Here is a 16,277-nt window from a genome sequence, read left to right on the forward strand (position 1 = left end):
CTTGCTGAGGGAGGCCTAGGTTGGGGGGGCAGAAAAAGTCGGGGTCTTTTTCTGGTGGCAGAGACGGCAGGGCAATTCAGTTATTATAGGGGGAACGACCATTAATCGGAGATGGACAGGCAGGAAACTGCGCATTAGCGGACAGGTTCAAAAGAAGCGGGTAGGACGGGGAAGTAGGTGGACGAGAGGGGTGAAGAAAAGGCAGGAAGAGAGTAGGGAAGGGGAGGGTGGGGTAGGGGAGAGGGACTACTGGGGATATGTTTATTCTATGTCTAGTAAGGCTTTAGTTTTGTGAGGCAAAGGCCCAGGTGGGGGGGAAATTGTCAGGGGCACCTGTTCCAATAAAGCAGCCTTTTACACACAAAACAAGTCGTAGTGTTGTTCACTCCTTCCCAATGGGGTCCCAGGGTGGAGGAGGCGGAATGAGGAGTTCCCCCCTGGGATCATTTGGGAGGGGTGGTACTGCCCGCGACGCGGTTGGGTGTCCGGGGTGCCACTTTTAGGTAGGAGGGCGGGTATTTAAATGGCCATTTTTTTTGCCAGGTCACCATTTTGTTGAAGGTGACCTGGTGGCCGGATCTAGGGCAGTTAGGTGCCGGTTTTTCCCCCCACCCTCACTCCCACAATGGGTTGCTTTGTAGGAGCAGGTGCGCACTCAGATTAGGGTTGTCGCTTTGGACAGGTGCGGAGCACGGCAAAAAAAAAAAAAAAAAAAAAAAGGAGTTCGGGTGGCGGACAGAGATGGCAGGGCAATTCAGTTATTATAGGGGGAACGACCATTAGTCTGAGATGGACAGGCAGGAAACTGCGCATTAGCGGATAGGTTCAAAAGAAGCGGGTAGGACAGGGGAAGTAGGTGGACGAGAGAGGTGAAGAAAAGGCAGGAAGAGAGTAGGGAAGGGGAGGGTGGGGTAGGGGAGGGGGAGGACTGGGGATAGGTTTATTCTATGCCTAGTGAGGCTTTAGTTTTGTGAGGCAAAGGCCCAGGTGGGGGGAGGAATTGTCAGGTGCACCTGTTCCAATAAAGCAGCCTTTTACACACAAAACAAGTCGTGGTGTTGTTCACTCATTCCCAAAGACCGCGCTCCACCGTTTTCAGTTGAAAAACAGAGTTTAATGGCGACGCGTTTTGAAAACGCATCGCCATTGAACTCTGTTTTGCAACTGAAAACTGGAGTGTGGTCTTTTTTAAATGAATGTGAAGAGTGGCGTTTCCAAATCAAATCAAATCATTAATATTTATAAAGCTACTCACCTGTGCAGGTCTCAAGGCGCTGGGGAAAAAGGGGGGGGGTTACTGCTGCTCGAAGAGCCAGGTTTTTAGGAGTCTCCAGAATGCGGAGTGGTCCTGGGTGGTCCTTAGGCTGGTGGGGAGGGAGTTCCAGGTCTTGGCTGCCAGGAAGGAGAAGGACCTCCCACCCGCCGTGGAGCGGCGGATGCGAGGGACGGCAGCGAGCGCGAGGCCCGAGGAACGGAGGAGACGGGTGGGGGCGTAGAAGCTGAGGTGACGGTTGAGGTAATCCGGTCCCTTGTTTTGGAGGGCTTTGTGTGCGTGGGTGAGAAGTCGGAAGGTGATCCTTTTGCTGACTGGGAGCCAATGCAGGTGTCTCAGGTGTGCGGAGATGTGGCTCTTGCGGGGTACGTCGAGGATGAGGCGGGCCGAGGCGTTTTGAATACGTTGCAGGCGTTTTTGGAGCTTGGCGGTGGTCCCAGCATAGAGGGTGTTGCCGTAGTCCAGGCGGCTCGTGACGAGGGAGTGGGTCACGGTTTTTCTAGTGTCGGCGGGGATGAGTTATTTAATAAATGACTACCGGTGGCCGTGACCTGCACCGACCTCGAGAGGTGGAAGAAGCTGGGCAAGCATCGGGAACCTTTACACCTATATATATATTTATATTTATATATATTTATATTTTTTAATTTTTTTAAAGACTGATGCAGAGTGAATGTAAAGGCAGACGTTTTCAGGGCCATTATGAACACAGAATATCCTGTACTCCATTCAATATACTAACTGACGTCAGAAATTAGCAACTCAGCTCGGAATGCAAAATGCCTATAGCTAGGTCTTCAAAAAAGTATGTCCTTGGTGCTAAAGACATTTTGTCTTCAGTGTTTTCGGTCAAAAGCGAGCAAATCCTAGCAAGGAACAACAAAATACATTAAGGAATGCATAATCTAAGCATGAATATAAACCACCTAATTTTTCAGGAGAAATGGCCTATAATGGGATGTAAACAAAACTGGAGCATAAAGATAAGCTGGTGGCATACTGAAATTATATCCAGGTCAGAGTGGAGAATTTTGTTGTATTTGTAAAGAGTCAAAAGAGTGCTTATTCTCCGCAGGGACCTACATTGCACCTTTATTACTTAAAACCTTTGACGATGAGTAGCAAATAAAGGGCCAATGGCACATTCTTTTTGCTGAGCGTTTAATCTATAAACAGTTTTTTCCGTCATTTACCAAGTTTAAAACAGTACATACGAAGCACACCCATGCGCGCAGCTTAGTTTACAAAGGGGCTAATAAGTTTGTGGCGCACTTCAACCTCAAAAACACGCTCCGAAGCAACAGCTGGTTCTGAAATGGAACCTGGGGTCCACTTCACATACCCCACTGGACAGACAGAGCTGGTCCCATTTTAAATCAGTTTCAAGAACTCGTGTCACAAATGTCACACGTACAGGTACGTAAAGCATGGACCTCATTTAGTGGTCGCAACAGCGACCCCTGACTTGCCCTTTGCTACCCCTGGCACTGCCTTTGAGACCCCTGGCCTCAGAGTTGGCAAATTCGGTGCTAGGAACACAGAGGCAGCTCGACCTTACGGACTTCAGTTAGGGCTCCACTCTCTTTGTCTTCTTTCATTTTTTCATTACACTAATAATGAATACAGTTGTGGCTCGCTGCGCTCTAAATGGGCAGGACGGCACGCAGAGGGGGGACACAAAAACATTTATTCAAAAATCTAAAATAAAAACGTACCTTTGCCTCATCACTGCAGGCACAGGCTCCCAGCCTGCCCTGCAGCCAATCCTGACACTGCTCAGAGCAGCGTTAGGATTCGCTGGAAGTGCCCAGCCAGGGCGCTCCCAGGCAGACTAGCAGTCTGATCCTGCTCTCTCGAGGCCTGCAACACAGTGCCGGACTGGAGAAAGCACAGTGCACATGTGTGTTTGGCCAGCCCGAGACAGCCAGCCAAACAAATATGCGCAATGAGGCGAGTGCACAGTGCACTCCCCTCATCTCAGTCATCCCCCATGGCCCCTACCTTTAACAACAAAACAATAATAAACACAGTTTATTATCATTTCGTTAAGAGTTGCTGCCGCTGCTGCTCGCAGGTGGGTGACGCTCCACCTTCGCTGAGTGAATAATAATATATTACTCACTATCAGTGTAATAAAAATGGAGTACAATTAGCTGGAACATGCCTTTCCGTGGCACCTGAGGTAAGTTAAATACCTTTAAATGAATGTATGTTTTTTGAATGCTTTCGGATGAGTGGATGTTTATGGGAGAGTGTATGTAAGTACAAATTTGTGTGTATGTATAAGTGTGTGTGAGTGGAGGTGAAAGGATGTGTGATGTCACTTACGCTACCTCTGGCATTATGGTGAATTGACGTCCATGACGCACAGCTGAGCAGAAGTGATGCCTCCATTATCTGCTGAGAAATTACAGTTCTGGCTCTGGTCTATGTAAAAACAACTAACCATGAGCAAACTGAACACCAGTTTCACTCCACAGAAACACGTACCTTAACGATGCCGACTATGTTTCCCTGGAGAGTCTTCTGTCTCTCGGTGTAGACCTTCCTTTGCTTGTACCCTTTCCAGGAGGCCTAGGGACAGCATAAACATGTCAATACTCTTAATCAACAGAAATTAACACCATATTCATTTCCGATGTTTGATATAATACTTACATATACATTTTGTTATAATTTAACATTTACACATGCCTTATAAACTCGTTCCTTAAATCACGTCAACTTTATCAGTTAGTGCCTGCCATTAAAAAATAGAACCCAGGCGTGCCCTAGGATGAATATACGCTCACAAGCATGTTAATGATGAAATTCTGAGAGAATGGATATTTTGCCAAAAATATCCTGATGAAGATCTGGTATATGCCACTTTATCTCAGGCGGTACAAACAAGCAACAGAATAATATTGGTCGAATACCAATTTCATTTAAAAGTAAATTAGCGAAATCATTTTAAGTGACGGAACGACCAGAACCACACTGTTTTTTTAGAATGTGCATGGAGGCCAAAGTTGAAAATAGAACCGAAGGTCAAATAATGTTAAAATTAATTCATTTACTTTGACTTTTTAAAATACGTATAAATGTAATTTTATGTTTTAAAATAAATTAAATATAAATAAAACATAATATTTCCAAATAAAACATTTTTATAAATCTTAAATTTTAAAATAAATATAACAAATGTAAAACAATTCAATTCATTAAATTATTTCTATTGATAACTTTTTCTATTTTTTAATGTTAAACATGTAAATACAAATATTTTTCTTTCAGTAGAATTTTACAAAAAAATGTACATTTAAATTATCTTTAAAAGTTGATTATATTTAAATTAATTAAATGCCTAATTAAAGTTTAAGATAATATGTACAGTTACTACTACTAACTTTTCACATGTAGGCAAAGTTCTCTGCCTCCAGTGCAGAGATTGCCCTATGATAAAGTACATGGAAATTTAAAAAAACAATGTTTAACTTTGAAGAATAGAAAAAATAATTTTACGTTAAACATTAATAGAAATTATCTTTATAAATTTATTTAGTTATTTTAAATGTAGAGCAAAATAAATGCAACCTACAACACTATTAACTGAATTTTGAATTAAATATTTAATTAATTAAAATATATCAAATTATAAGTATTATATAAAGATTCACTTAAAGAAACCCACCTAAGGTAAAATATTTATATTCACGCATGTACTAAAAAGTACAAAATGTTATATATATTTAAAAAGCTGAAATAAATGTATTTATTTTTAAACTATATTCTATGAGATCCTATTTTAAGTCTTGTCCTCTATTATCTTCTATGGGATGGTGTTGCAGTACCACCAGTGGTTGGCCATGTGTGACACTGGACTTACTCCAGGCCCGAGTTGGAGGACATATATTACTGTTTTGGGTCTTTTTTTGGCTGTAGTACAGTTTGTGAATAGCAGTGGGCTTATTCTTATGTGTGTGTCTGTCCTTTCCTAAACCCCTCCCATTTTTTTTGTAAGTATTCCAACTTTTCGAGCCACTCCCCCTGTCCCCTACATTTACTACTAAGTAGTAAACTTCCATGCGTGAACATCTCCTCATAGAAGTGGTTGCATTTTCCATAGACTTTTTTAGACCGTGCTACTGCAAAAACTGCTGAACGGACATACCAAATCTGGCAGAAAGCTAGCACTTGGTCCAGAAAGTGTGCTTTTTATGAATTCAGTCGGTATTTTATTAAGAAAGTAAGGTGGAAAAATATTTGTATATATGTATGGTTGGTTTTTGAGGGACTCTCGCAGGAGACCCTAAAACCCATTTGGTTTTAAAAATAGTGTTGTTTTCCCTTAAGCGAATTTGCTTCCACTGGAGTCACATTGGCCACACGTCATCCTCCAATTAGAATTTCTGCCCTGGGAGATGGTGTCTCTGGGGCCCTCCTCTCCTTTTTTATCATAATTGTCCCCAGGGGGGCAGTCCTTGGATCACAATAGGTTTGGGAAGGGGTACTACTTGGCAGCTCTCCCCTTAATTTTGGTAATTAGCTCCAGGGGGTGGGGTCTGTGGGGCTAAGAAGGCTCAGTGAGGGAAGCTGCATGCCCCTCCCCTTTTTATGCAATTCAGCCCCAGGGGATGGGCTCTCCAGGGTCTAATAAGGCTTGGGAGGCATGTGAGCCTCTCCCCTATTATTAGTTGTTTTCCAAGGGCCTCTTAAGGCCAGGGAAAGGGGGCCAAGAGCCCATTTTCCTAATATTAGTGGCTGACCCCGGAGTAATGGGGATGAGACATTGGATGATGCTTACCTGCCACTATGTAGAGTGTAAGACAATCTAAAACTCATTGGATGATGTCATCAGTGATGTCAAATTATCTCACAGAACATGTCATGAGTGACGTAATATGTGAATTCATAAGCAGTGCATGGCGGCGGTGCAAGTTATAGTTAGCTTTGCTAACTATAACTGGTAAATTTCAGTTTTTTTTGTTTTTTTGTTTTTTTAGTTCCAATGTATGGTGGTCACTACTGGGTATAGTTGGGATACTCTGTCCATAGGACATGACTTTTATTGTTGACATGGTTTGACAAATCTCCACAAAACTTTGCCAAAAAATGCGACTTTTTGACTAGTTTGTGCATGGAAAGTTTATGAGCGATCCATCAAGTGGGGGCCAATCAAATGTCCCAGAACACGTTTTCCCCATTCACTTTTGTGGGGCCAAGGTAGATATATTGCTCATGGGGGTGGGGGCTCCCCAAAGAGGCAGCCCTCAACCATACACAACGTTGAAATTCACTGAAAAAAAACAAAGGTTAAAGTAACATTACAGTTAGGTGAAATGTTCAGTAACAACATAACATTTTAAACTCTAAAAACCAAAGAATTTCACCAGTTATAGTTATCTCAAGTAAATTTAACTTGTGTCCTTGCCATGCACTGCTAATTTCCCCATGTACTACATCAGTCATGACCTTCTATGACATAATTGATAATATTACTGCAACATTTGCAATGAAATTAGTGATGAGGGGCGTGAACTGTAGTTACTGCAGGGCATTCGTTAGGGGTCACGGGGAGCCACAGGACCTCTGCGGCACCAGCCAGCTCCCCACTTGCAGTGGGAGCCGACATTGCTCCCACCCGCAGGGGTCCATATTCATCCCCATAGGGGTCAGCAATCATTTTCAAAGAGCTCTTGACCTATCCTTGATCTGCATCTGATTTAATGTCTTGGGTTAATTTATCAATTTATTGGACCAGTTCCTTATGTTCCTCCCAGACCTGTGGGATCAGGATTTCATAATTAGTTTGGAACATGCATTTTTGTTGTCAGACAGGATGTAGTCCTGTAGGGAGGTTGCCTCCCACCATCGACTGACTTCTCTGCACCTTAACTTCTCCAGTAAATTGCCTTTCTGTTTAATGTTAACCACTACAGTTCCTCCTTTTGATGAGCTTTCTGCTGTGACACTGTACATAGGATATACTATACTTCATGTGAAGAAACATATCTTGGAACATTGGCATGTCATAGCAAACAATGATCAGAGTTATGGCACAGCTAAACATTTCAATGACTCACACAGAGAGAATTGGAAACAAGCCAAATTTGTGGGCATTGACTGTATATCTAGAAACACAAGAGGGGGTATAGAGTTCTGACCCTTAGGAGTAAAGAATCTGGCTTTACCCTGGAGATGGGTTCTGTGACCCGGACGGGGATCAATATGGGTGAAGATTTACATGGGCATCTCAATAACTGATTTTAGTGAATCCCTTCTGACTTTGCAAGGCTCATCGAATGGTTCTTGTTTATTGTGTTGATTAATTATTTGTATAGGTTATGTTGTTTAATAATATGTGAGCCCCTATTCTTTCAGGTCTATTCCACATTTTTATCTAGGGGATGACAAATTCTGAACATGGCTTCTGAAGTTAAGAGGATAAGTGTTTTTTGTGAATTCTTTAATTTTCTTTGCCACTTCAGCTTTAGAATGTTTAATAATGTCAGTGAATTTCATATTATATTACGAATGGGGGGTTAGGCTATCTCTGGTCTATTAGATGGTGTTTTGTGGATGAATAGAATTATTTGGAGTACAGGGGTTTTGTAAATGGATTTGCATGCAATTTATGTTAATTATTATTTTGTATTTCACAAATGAAATGTTAAACGAAGTATGGTTTATTTTTCTATTTTAATGTTGGTATATATGAGAAACATAATGGCCGCCTCTGTCATGTGATCAGCACCGCAATGACAATGTGGTGGAATAAAGTTATTGTGCCACAGTACCAGCTGGCTGGTGTGGCTCATTGTTTCACTTTAACCTAAGTGAGCGCTGTGGAGATATTTGTTAGTGATAGCCACAGACGAGCCTCCGTCTGTCTGGAAGGGCATCCATGTTGTGTGTTTATGTATATTAATTCTGGCAGCCATGAAAGTAACTGAAGGACGTGCACTCGGGCATGCTGTGGCATTCAAAAAGATTTATTCCAAGACACGTTTTGACTTAAACAGTCTTTTTCACTCAAAACAAGTACGGCCAAGTTGTATCAATTTATATTGCAAAAAATAAACAACAAAATAGGACTGTTCCTCCTGAAGTAAAGGGAAAAAGGAAAAAAAAATAGCAGTGCCATCTTGGAGTGTACTATACTAATACAGCCACCAACACATACCTGAATGCTATGTGAGGATAACACGATAGGGGTACCTTGAGATGGTCAAAACCTTCAGGGACATGCTAATTGATTGGAAGAAGCAGGGTGTCCTTGAACAGGAGGAATATGAATACATTCATTGTGAACAACCTCAGATTCTCACTCTATATCTACTCCCTAAAGTGCATAAATACATGGAGAACCCTCCAGGAAGGCCAATGGTATCCTCTAAAGCAGTTTTTTGGAGAATTGCTTGAAATACATAGATCATTTTATCAAACCCTTTGTGTCTAACTTGCCCTCGTATGCGAAGGACACAAAAGATACTTTTAAAGAGATTCATGATGTGAGCTGGGAAGAGAATTTTTGGTTGATTGCATTGGATGCATCATCACTTTATACAAGTATTCGTCACAAAGATGGTTTGCGAGCCATGAGACACCTTTTGAGAGCCAGAACCATACATTTGCTAGCACATACCAACATGCTTCTCCTTACGGCACAATTTTGTTTGGAACACAATGCATTCATGTTCAATAATGTGTTGTGCAAACAAACACAAGATACAGCGATGGGCACTTGTTTCACCCTGAGCTACACTGGCTTACTCATGGGCTGGTGGGAGGAACAGGTGTCCATCACTGATGAGACTCAGGAAGGGTTTAAGCATGTGGTTTTGTGGCTATGTTATATTGACTACTTTTCTTGTAATCTGGGATGGCTCCAGAGAAGAAGCTGAATCATTCGTAGAATGTCGTAATAAGAATGAATACAATCTTGTGTTTTCTGCAACTATCAATCGTGAGCTGATCACATTTTAGATTTTTTGGTTAAGGTCAGTGGCAATGAATTACAAACTATTCTTTTTCGTAAATCTACAGCAGGCAACACAATCTTACATGCTCGGAGTGAACATGCTGAACATTTTAAATGAAGCATTCCTTATGGAGAACTCCTCTGTGCCCTCAGGAATTACAGCACAGACAAGTCTTTCTCCATTAAACAAGAAAACATGATTACTAGATTTCACAGGAGAGATTACCCTGAGCATGTGTTGCAACGAGTGTTCAAGAGAGTATGGGAAAAAAAACAGTCTTTATTATTTGATAATGATTTGTTGATCTCTGAAAGTGGTAATGAACAAATTAGATTCATCACTACTTTTAATAATGCTTCCAAAGAGATCAAAAATATCATAACTAAGAATTGTCAGTTGCTTCAATGTGATCCTTTTATAAACAATGAGATCAGTGACATGCCTAGTATAACTTATAGGAAGGGGAGGTCACTAAGGGACTCTTTGTTGAAAAGTGAATGTATTGATCCACGTTGCAACACAGTCATAGATTTAAAGGGTCTTTACCCTTGCACAAAATGCAGAGCATGTAAAAACAGTAGTGTTATTAAAGAGTTTGCACTGCCTCACGGAAAAGGGTATAAGAGCATTAATACATTTTTGAGCTGTGCCTCAGACTATGTAATATATGTTTTGTTATGCCCTTGAGGCAAGAAATACTTAGGCAGCACAATCCATCCAGTGAAAAAGCGCATTTTGGAACATATGAGATCGATTAATAATTGGGATAGTCACTACCCTGTGGCACGCCATTTTCCAGAGTTTCATTGTAGCAATAGAGATTTGCTCCAGTTCTTTGCTGTCAACCAGATAAAATAGGATCCACGTGGTGGAAACAGGGAACTTAAACTTCGGAGAAGTGAATCCAGGTATATCCTGGATTTGGATTGAAGAGGAATTGAGTAAACACTTGGGTGATCAGTGTCTTCCATAGTGGATCACCTTGATTTGATCTCTTTAACTGGTCTTTGTATTCATATTTTCATTGATTGTGATGTAATTGTATCATTATTTAACTTTTTCTTTTAAAAAGTATTTTCATTTAAAAGTTTCCTATTTGTAAGATTGGTTTTCAAAACAGATTGATAGTTTGTTAATTTGAATGAACATGTAATCTCTAGGTACATTATTCGTTTTTAATGAAGCACTGCTCACTTTAAATTGATTTCAGATGTATCGATTAGGTAGTTCAAGTAGGCATTTGTACATTAATGAGATACGCTGTGGGTAGCCAATGATGAGCTTTGGCACTGAAATGTTGTTGAGTATTTATAATCTTGCACAGTTTCAGTAGACAGTACTTGGTACGACATTATGTTACACTGTATTAGTATAATACACTCCAAGATGGCGCTATTTTCTTTTCCCCTTTACTTTAGGTGGAACAGTCCTATTTTGTTGTTTATTTTTTGCAATATATTGTTACAACATGGCTGTATTTGTTTTGAGTGAACAAGACTGTTTAAGTCGAAACACGACAAGGAATAAATAAATGCACACAGCACACCCGAGTGCAAGTGCTTCAGTTACTTTCGTGGCTGCCAGAATTTATTATTTTACATTTTTTTCACCCGTACGACTTGCCACCCCTGCAATGGGTGCCAGTTTGGAGTCTTGAATGCAGTGTGTATATATATATATATATATATATATATATATATATACACACACACACACACACACCATGATTTAGTCCGCGTGTGTGTGTGTATATATATATATATATATATATATACTGGAAGATGCAGGATCACAAGAAAACAACAGCCAGCCAGGGCAAAAATTTGGATCCCAAAGGATACAAAGAGCCACAAGAAAATGTAATATCCAAGAAAGAAGTGACTCAAACAGATGATCTCATTAAAGAACAAAAATATATTTCTACTACAACGTTTCAGCTTCCGCCTTCTCAGGTAGTACAAGATGGTTTGCTCAGTGGCTGCACAGCTGACACTGGTGGATTTTCAAAAAGCATCATGAGTGAAGGTTCCAATTAGAATGTGGAATCAATGCAGTCCTGAGAACTCTTCAGATATGCAGAAATCAAGTGGTATTGTCAGTGATGTTCAGTCCATCTGGATGCAGAGATTTTAAACGGTACATCCAGAAATGTTCTCTGATGCCCAGTAGTTCTGCCTTTAAAACATGTTCCACAGGGAAAATCTTCAAATCTGATAGTAAATGGTCCACAAGGTTAAAATGGTTGGCTACAGGCATTACAGAGCCCATCAACCCACATAGCTAGAGGTGTCAGCCTTCACACTTTCAGCAGTGCTCCACAAATGAGTGATAGAAGAACCGGTTTTTATCATATGGCACTTGAGGGATGTGAACAGCATCAAAAATGGAGCTGCTGATGGTGATCTCTCTGAAGGCTCAGAGACAGTGGATGGGCAGCCGGGAGACAGGTACTTTTCTTCACTTCTGGGGCTGACTTCCCTTTTGGTTCAACGCCAGCCCCTGAGTGGATGGCGCAGGATGGTGAGCTCCTCAGGGGCCTCGGGATGCAGTGAATTGGATGATGGTCATTCTGTAGCATAATTTTACACTACTGTGAGTTACTAGTCTTAATCACCACTCTGGGTGGCTATAGCAGGAAACACCTTGGAAGAGGGGACGTTAAAGGAAAAGATGGCTGAAAATAAATAAAGGACTCAAAGGAATACTTTATAAGACAAAAAGCTCTGCATTGCACAAGGATCTTAGGGACCCTATTCTAAACACATCCCTGAAGGAAGATGTATGAGAAATGATTAGATGAGGCAAAAAGGACTTGCTGGGGTCCATAAATTTAATTTGAGGTGGTTTTAATGTGAAAGCAGACAATTCAAAGACAGTATTTACTATGAACAGTAAACTAAAAAGACAGAGTTCAAGACTTCATACAGGCACTCTCGAAACTGGACACGCAACTTAAAGTCATGGCACAAAATAAAATAATATTATACTCTTGTCTGACAGAGCAAGAGGATTTTAAAATTTGTGTGGTCAACAGTGTTCCCAAAGTGGCTTCTATCCACAAATCCAAGAACATATTTACATGGTAAGATGAAAGAGGTACATTGAATCCTTGTTGACAACTACGAGAAATCCAGATCCAGCATCTTTGCTGCTACAACGCTACAGACTGCCCACATGAAGATTCAAAACTGGAACTTCAGTTTAGTGGGAACATAATGGTATTACTGAAGTCTGCAGTTTTAACAAAGCACATTTTTAGAGCGATGATAGGGAGCAAACATGTCATCTTCGTGGAACAGTGCAGGCAATGACAGAGGTCCAGTTAGATCATAGATCCACCAGCAATTATTGAGCTGAATACAGGATCTAGCCTGGTCCCACTGGAATATGCAGAATTGGTACCACTGACACCTGTCAACACAGAGGCACATTCAGCAACACCTGTATAATGTCTTCTTTTCGTTTCAAGTACCACCTGCAGCCAGTAAGGGGGCTTTGTAATTTTCACTACCAGTTGGTCCCAAAGCAAAGGCCTCATTTTAAGGGCCAGCATCCCTTATTTTGTTCAGGTATCATCCTGGCTGGAAGTCATATGCAGCCTATCACCTAGACGCTAATGCAGTGGCGGGTAAACAATGACGCACCGATTGTTATTAGTCCACAAGTACGTAAGTGAAAATGTGATCTGGAGGCAGTTTGACTTTGTTCAACTTCTGTTTATGAGAGAATGTCAGATACATCGGTCTGTAACGAGTAATGTTAGACCTAGCAACCTTATTGTGATTTCCATCTAACATTTTTGCCTTCAGACATCATGTTTTTGCGGAATTCGTTTTTGCTGGCCTTAGGACTCTGCACACTTTACCACTGCTAGCCAGTGCTAAAGTTCTTGTGCCCTTTCTATAAAACATGGTAAAATTGGCTCATACCAAATTGGCACATTAACTTTACTTGTAAGTTTCTAATAAAGTGACACTGTATGTGCCCAGGGCCTGTAAATTAAATGCTACTAGTGGGCCTGCAGCAATGATTGTGCCCCCCCCACGTATGTAGCCCATAAACATGTCTCACACCTACCATTGCAGAGCCTTTATGTGAAATTTTGAACTGCCATTTTGACCTGACAAAATAAACCTTTTGCTGGGCCCAAACCTTCCTTTTTAATACATATGCATCTCCTGTAGAGTACACCCTGAACAGCTCTGAGGGCAGGGTGCATTGTATTTAAAAGCAGGACATGTTAGAAGTTTTACATGTCCTTGTAGTGAAAAACTCTTAAATTTGTTTTTCAATACTGCAAGGCCTATCTCCCCCGTAGGATAACACTGGAGTTGCCTTATACATTTTATAAGTGTAATTTCCAAATAGGAAGAGATAACCCATTCATGTTTGGTGTCTTTGGAATCCTAATTTAAAATCCTAAATTATGGTGGTCAGATTTTAAATTACAATTCTAAATGTGCCACTTTTTTTTAATTGGCATTTTCCTGCCTTAGCCATTTGGTGCCTACAGCCTGTCTCTGGGTCACATGTCTGGGTGTGGGTAACAGCTGCGCTTTGTATATTTCTTCTAGAAAGCCACACAGAATGGGGGTGTAGGTGTGACTGGATGGGCCACCACTGGCAGGATGCAATGGAGGAGCTCAGCTGAGCCCTACTTACACTTGAATAGGTTATGTCCTGGCTCCACACAAAGGACTGCATAAACCTGTAGTCAGTTTGGAGTCAGAACCAGGGCTAGTCTACTGGCCTCCTGATCTGAGCCTCAGGGACATACCAGCTCCTGGACCCAGCTGCAGCGAGTTCCTGACCCACAAGTGGTGCCTCATAGGTCTAGGACTCTTGGTGTGGCTCACAAGCTTTTAAAATCAAGCTTTTGGGCTCTTTGCAACTGTAAATGGGCCATTTCATTATGAAACAGCGCCACTCACACTGAATCCAGCAAGAGCTGCTGCCAGCTCATCTCTTTGCACAGCAGCAGTGACAGCCCATGGGGGACCACCAACAGAAAGCTCGAACCCGCCCATCTGAGATGCCCAAACTGCTCTTCGCACTACGATGACTACTGCCCACAACGATCTTCATGTTCCTTGCGATCCTCTTAAAAATGAATAGGTCTCTTGGCACAAAACCTGAGAAGGTAAAATTTCAGCAGGTCTAACCTGGGACTGTACCCGACCCACACTCCATCATGGTTGGCCTGAACTTTTGATTATGACCCGGTCCAGCGTGACAAGATAGCCACGGTTGGTGCTTTATGCATTTAGGCGCTATGGTTGAGCACATGTTAATTTGGGGTTTCCTTGTGCCTTACCCTGAATAGGATTGTGGTTGCTGCTTAGCCAGGGTTCACACCCTAGTCAACCAGTAACCCACTTTCTAACAAGTAATTACTCAAAAAACGATTTAAATATCAATAAATTGTTCTTAGTTTTTTTTTTTAATAACACTGCTCAGCTCACTTCAGTGTGTCAGAGCACTTTACATACTATGCACACATTATAAAGAGACAAGAGATCAGTCAAGTGGGTAAATCAACACAGACGACATGTTACATAAGACTATGAGTTACAAGATGTAGGAGTCCCATATCGTACTTACCTGTGGGCATTATAAGTTAAAAATACATGGTTGGGTGAAACACTAAGTCAGGTTCTAAAAAAGTAATGCATTGGTTAGAGCTGTCTGTACTAATAAGACTTCAGAACTACCAAAGGGATCCCTTTATAGCAACATTAGAATAGGAACAGACATGGAAAGAAAAACCAATAAGGTCCTAAACACATGTATTGCAGATTGCATGTAACTCCTTGTTGCATGTGAATAGTTCACTGTGTTATATTAGGATTACAATTTATGAACTGCAAGTAACAAAAGGATCACTCTGTTAAACGCATTAACCGACTTATCTCTCTACATAAACTACAAATCTGTGATCTGTATGTTAAACAAAGTACTTTGCATCAGGCACATTAACCTTCCAAGCTACTTTTAGTCAAAACTGTAACTAAATTCAATACACATTTCTCCAGCAAGTGCATCAACCACCAGAGTTATGTTACCATTATTATTGTTATACCCTTGAAATTCCTGAGCACAGAAAGCCCAGCAGCAGGTGCCTTAATCCAGATTTTTTATTTTTTAAAGCAGCCTCTGTGTGATCAATCAAGGATGCCACAACACATCAACTATCACATTGCTCCTTGTTGCCAATTTCTTAGCAACAGAATTTATAAACTAGAATTGCATAAAATGGCTGTCAGAGAAGGCTTATCATGACTTCACCCCACGAGATTCCACCACTTTCCAATGAAACACCTTGACCCGGAATTAATGGGTTACTTGAGTAAATATTCTCCAATTCTGGCACTAGCAGGGAAGCATTTTACAGTTATTCAATAGCTTACATCTAGACGCAATGGCTAAAAAGAGCAGGGCTGGACTGGCTTTAGCGGGTATTGGATGTTTTCCTGGGAGACTGGAAGGCTGGAGCGGGTTCTGCAGCAGTGGGGGCCAGTTTTCCAGTTTTGCAGCGCTGTTGCGATATCGGCCTCCAGTCACAAAAGCAGCAGAGTAGCAGTGCTCCACACTTGCACCCCATCACCCCTCCTGCCCACGCCCTCCCCCACTGGTACGACTAACTTGCCAGGGCTGCTTTGGGTTCCCAGTCCGACCCTGAAGAAGTGCCTGGCAAGATGCCATCTTCAAACGTCACTATTCAGTGAAATTGACGGTGCACTCCGGACAAGAAATATGCTAATGTGCGAAAGAAAAAGGCATTTCTGGGTGGCATAAGACGCAAATTCTGGATTTAAGTTAAGTGTAGGATTTGAATACATCATTCTCGATAGTGTGCAATGCATTGTTGCCCCCAGGCGCCCTTAGTACAGAAGAGGGGCAACTAGGGCTAAGAGACATTTAGTGCTAGCGAGTTTGGGTCTAGTTTATTATTTGAGGCAGTACCCGTATCCTGCTTTCCTCTCCCGCTTGTCTTAAGGACGGTGCACTCACCTTTTTTGAGAGTTCTTGGCTTTGTGGCT

At 41.5% G+C, this 16,277-nt stretch overlaps 1 protein-coding gene across 4 annotated transcripts in view; it reads right to left on the reverse strand.

Annotated features, from left to right (window-relative positions):
* IQGAP2 (IQ motif containing GTPase activating protein 2) overlaps positions 1–16,277 on the reverse strand; it is a 902,890-nt gene that overhangs the window by 195,612 nt on the left and 691,001 nt on the right. For all 4 annotated transcript variants that reach the window (XM_069223623.1, XM_069223606.1, XM_069223596.1 and 1 more), the window contains one exon: positions 3,764–3,847. In XM_069223623.1, the coding sequence (XP_069079724.1) occupies positions 3,764–3,847 (84 nt within the window). The remainder of the gene's footprint in view (positions 1–3,763; positions 3,848–16,277) is intronic.

This window comes from Pleurodeles waltl, chromosome 1_1, assembly GCF_031143425.1.
Source record: "Pleurodeles waltl isolate 20211129_DDA chromosome 1_1, aPleWal1.hap1.20221129, whole genome shotgun sequence".
Classification (NCBI taxonomy): domain Eukaryota; kingdom Metazoa; phylum Chordata; class Amphibia; order Caudata; family Salamandridae; genus Pleurodeles; species Pleurodeles waltl.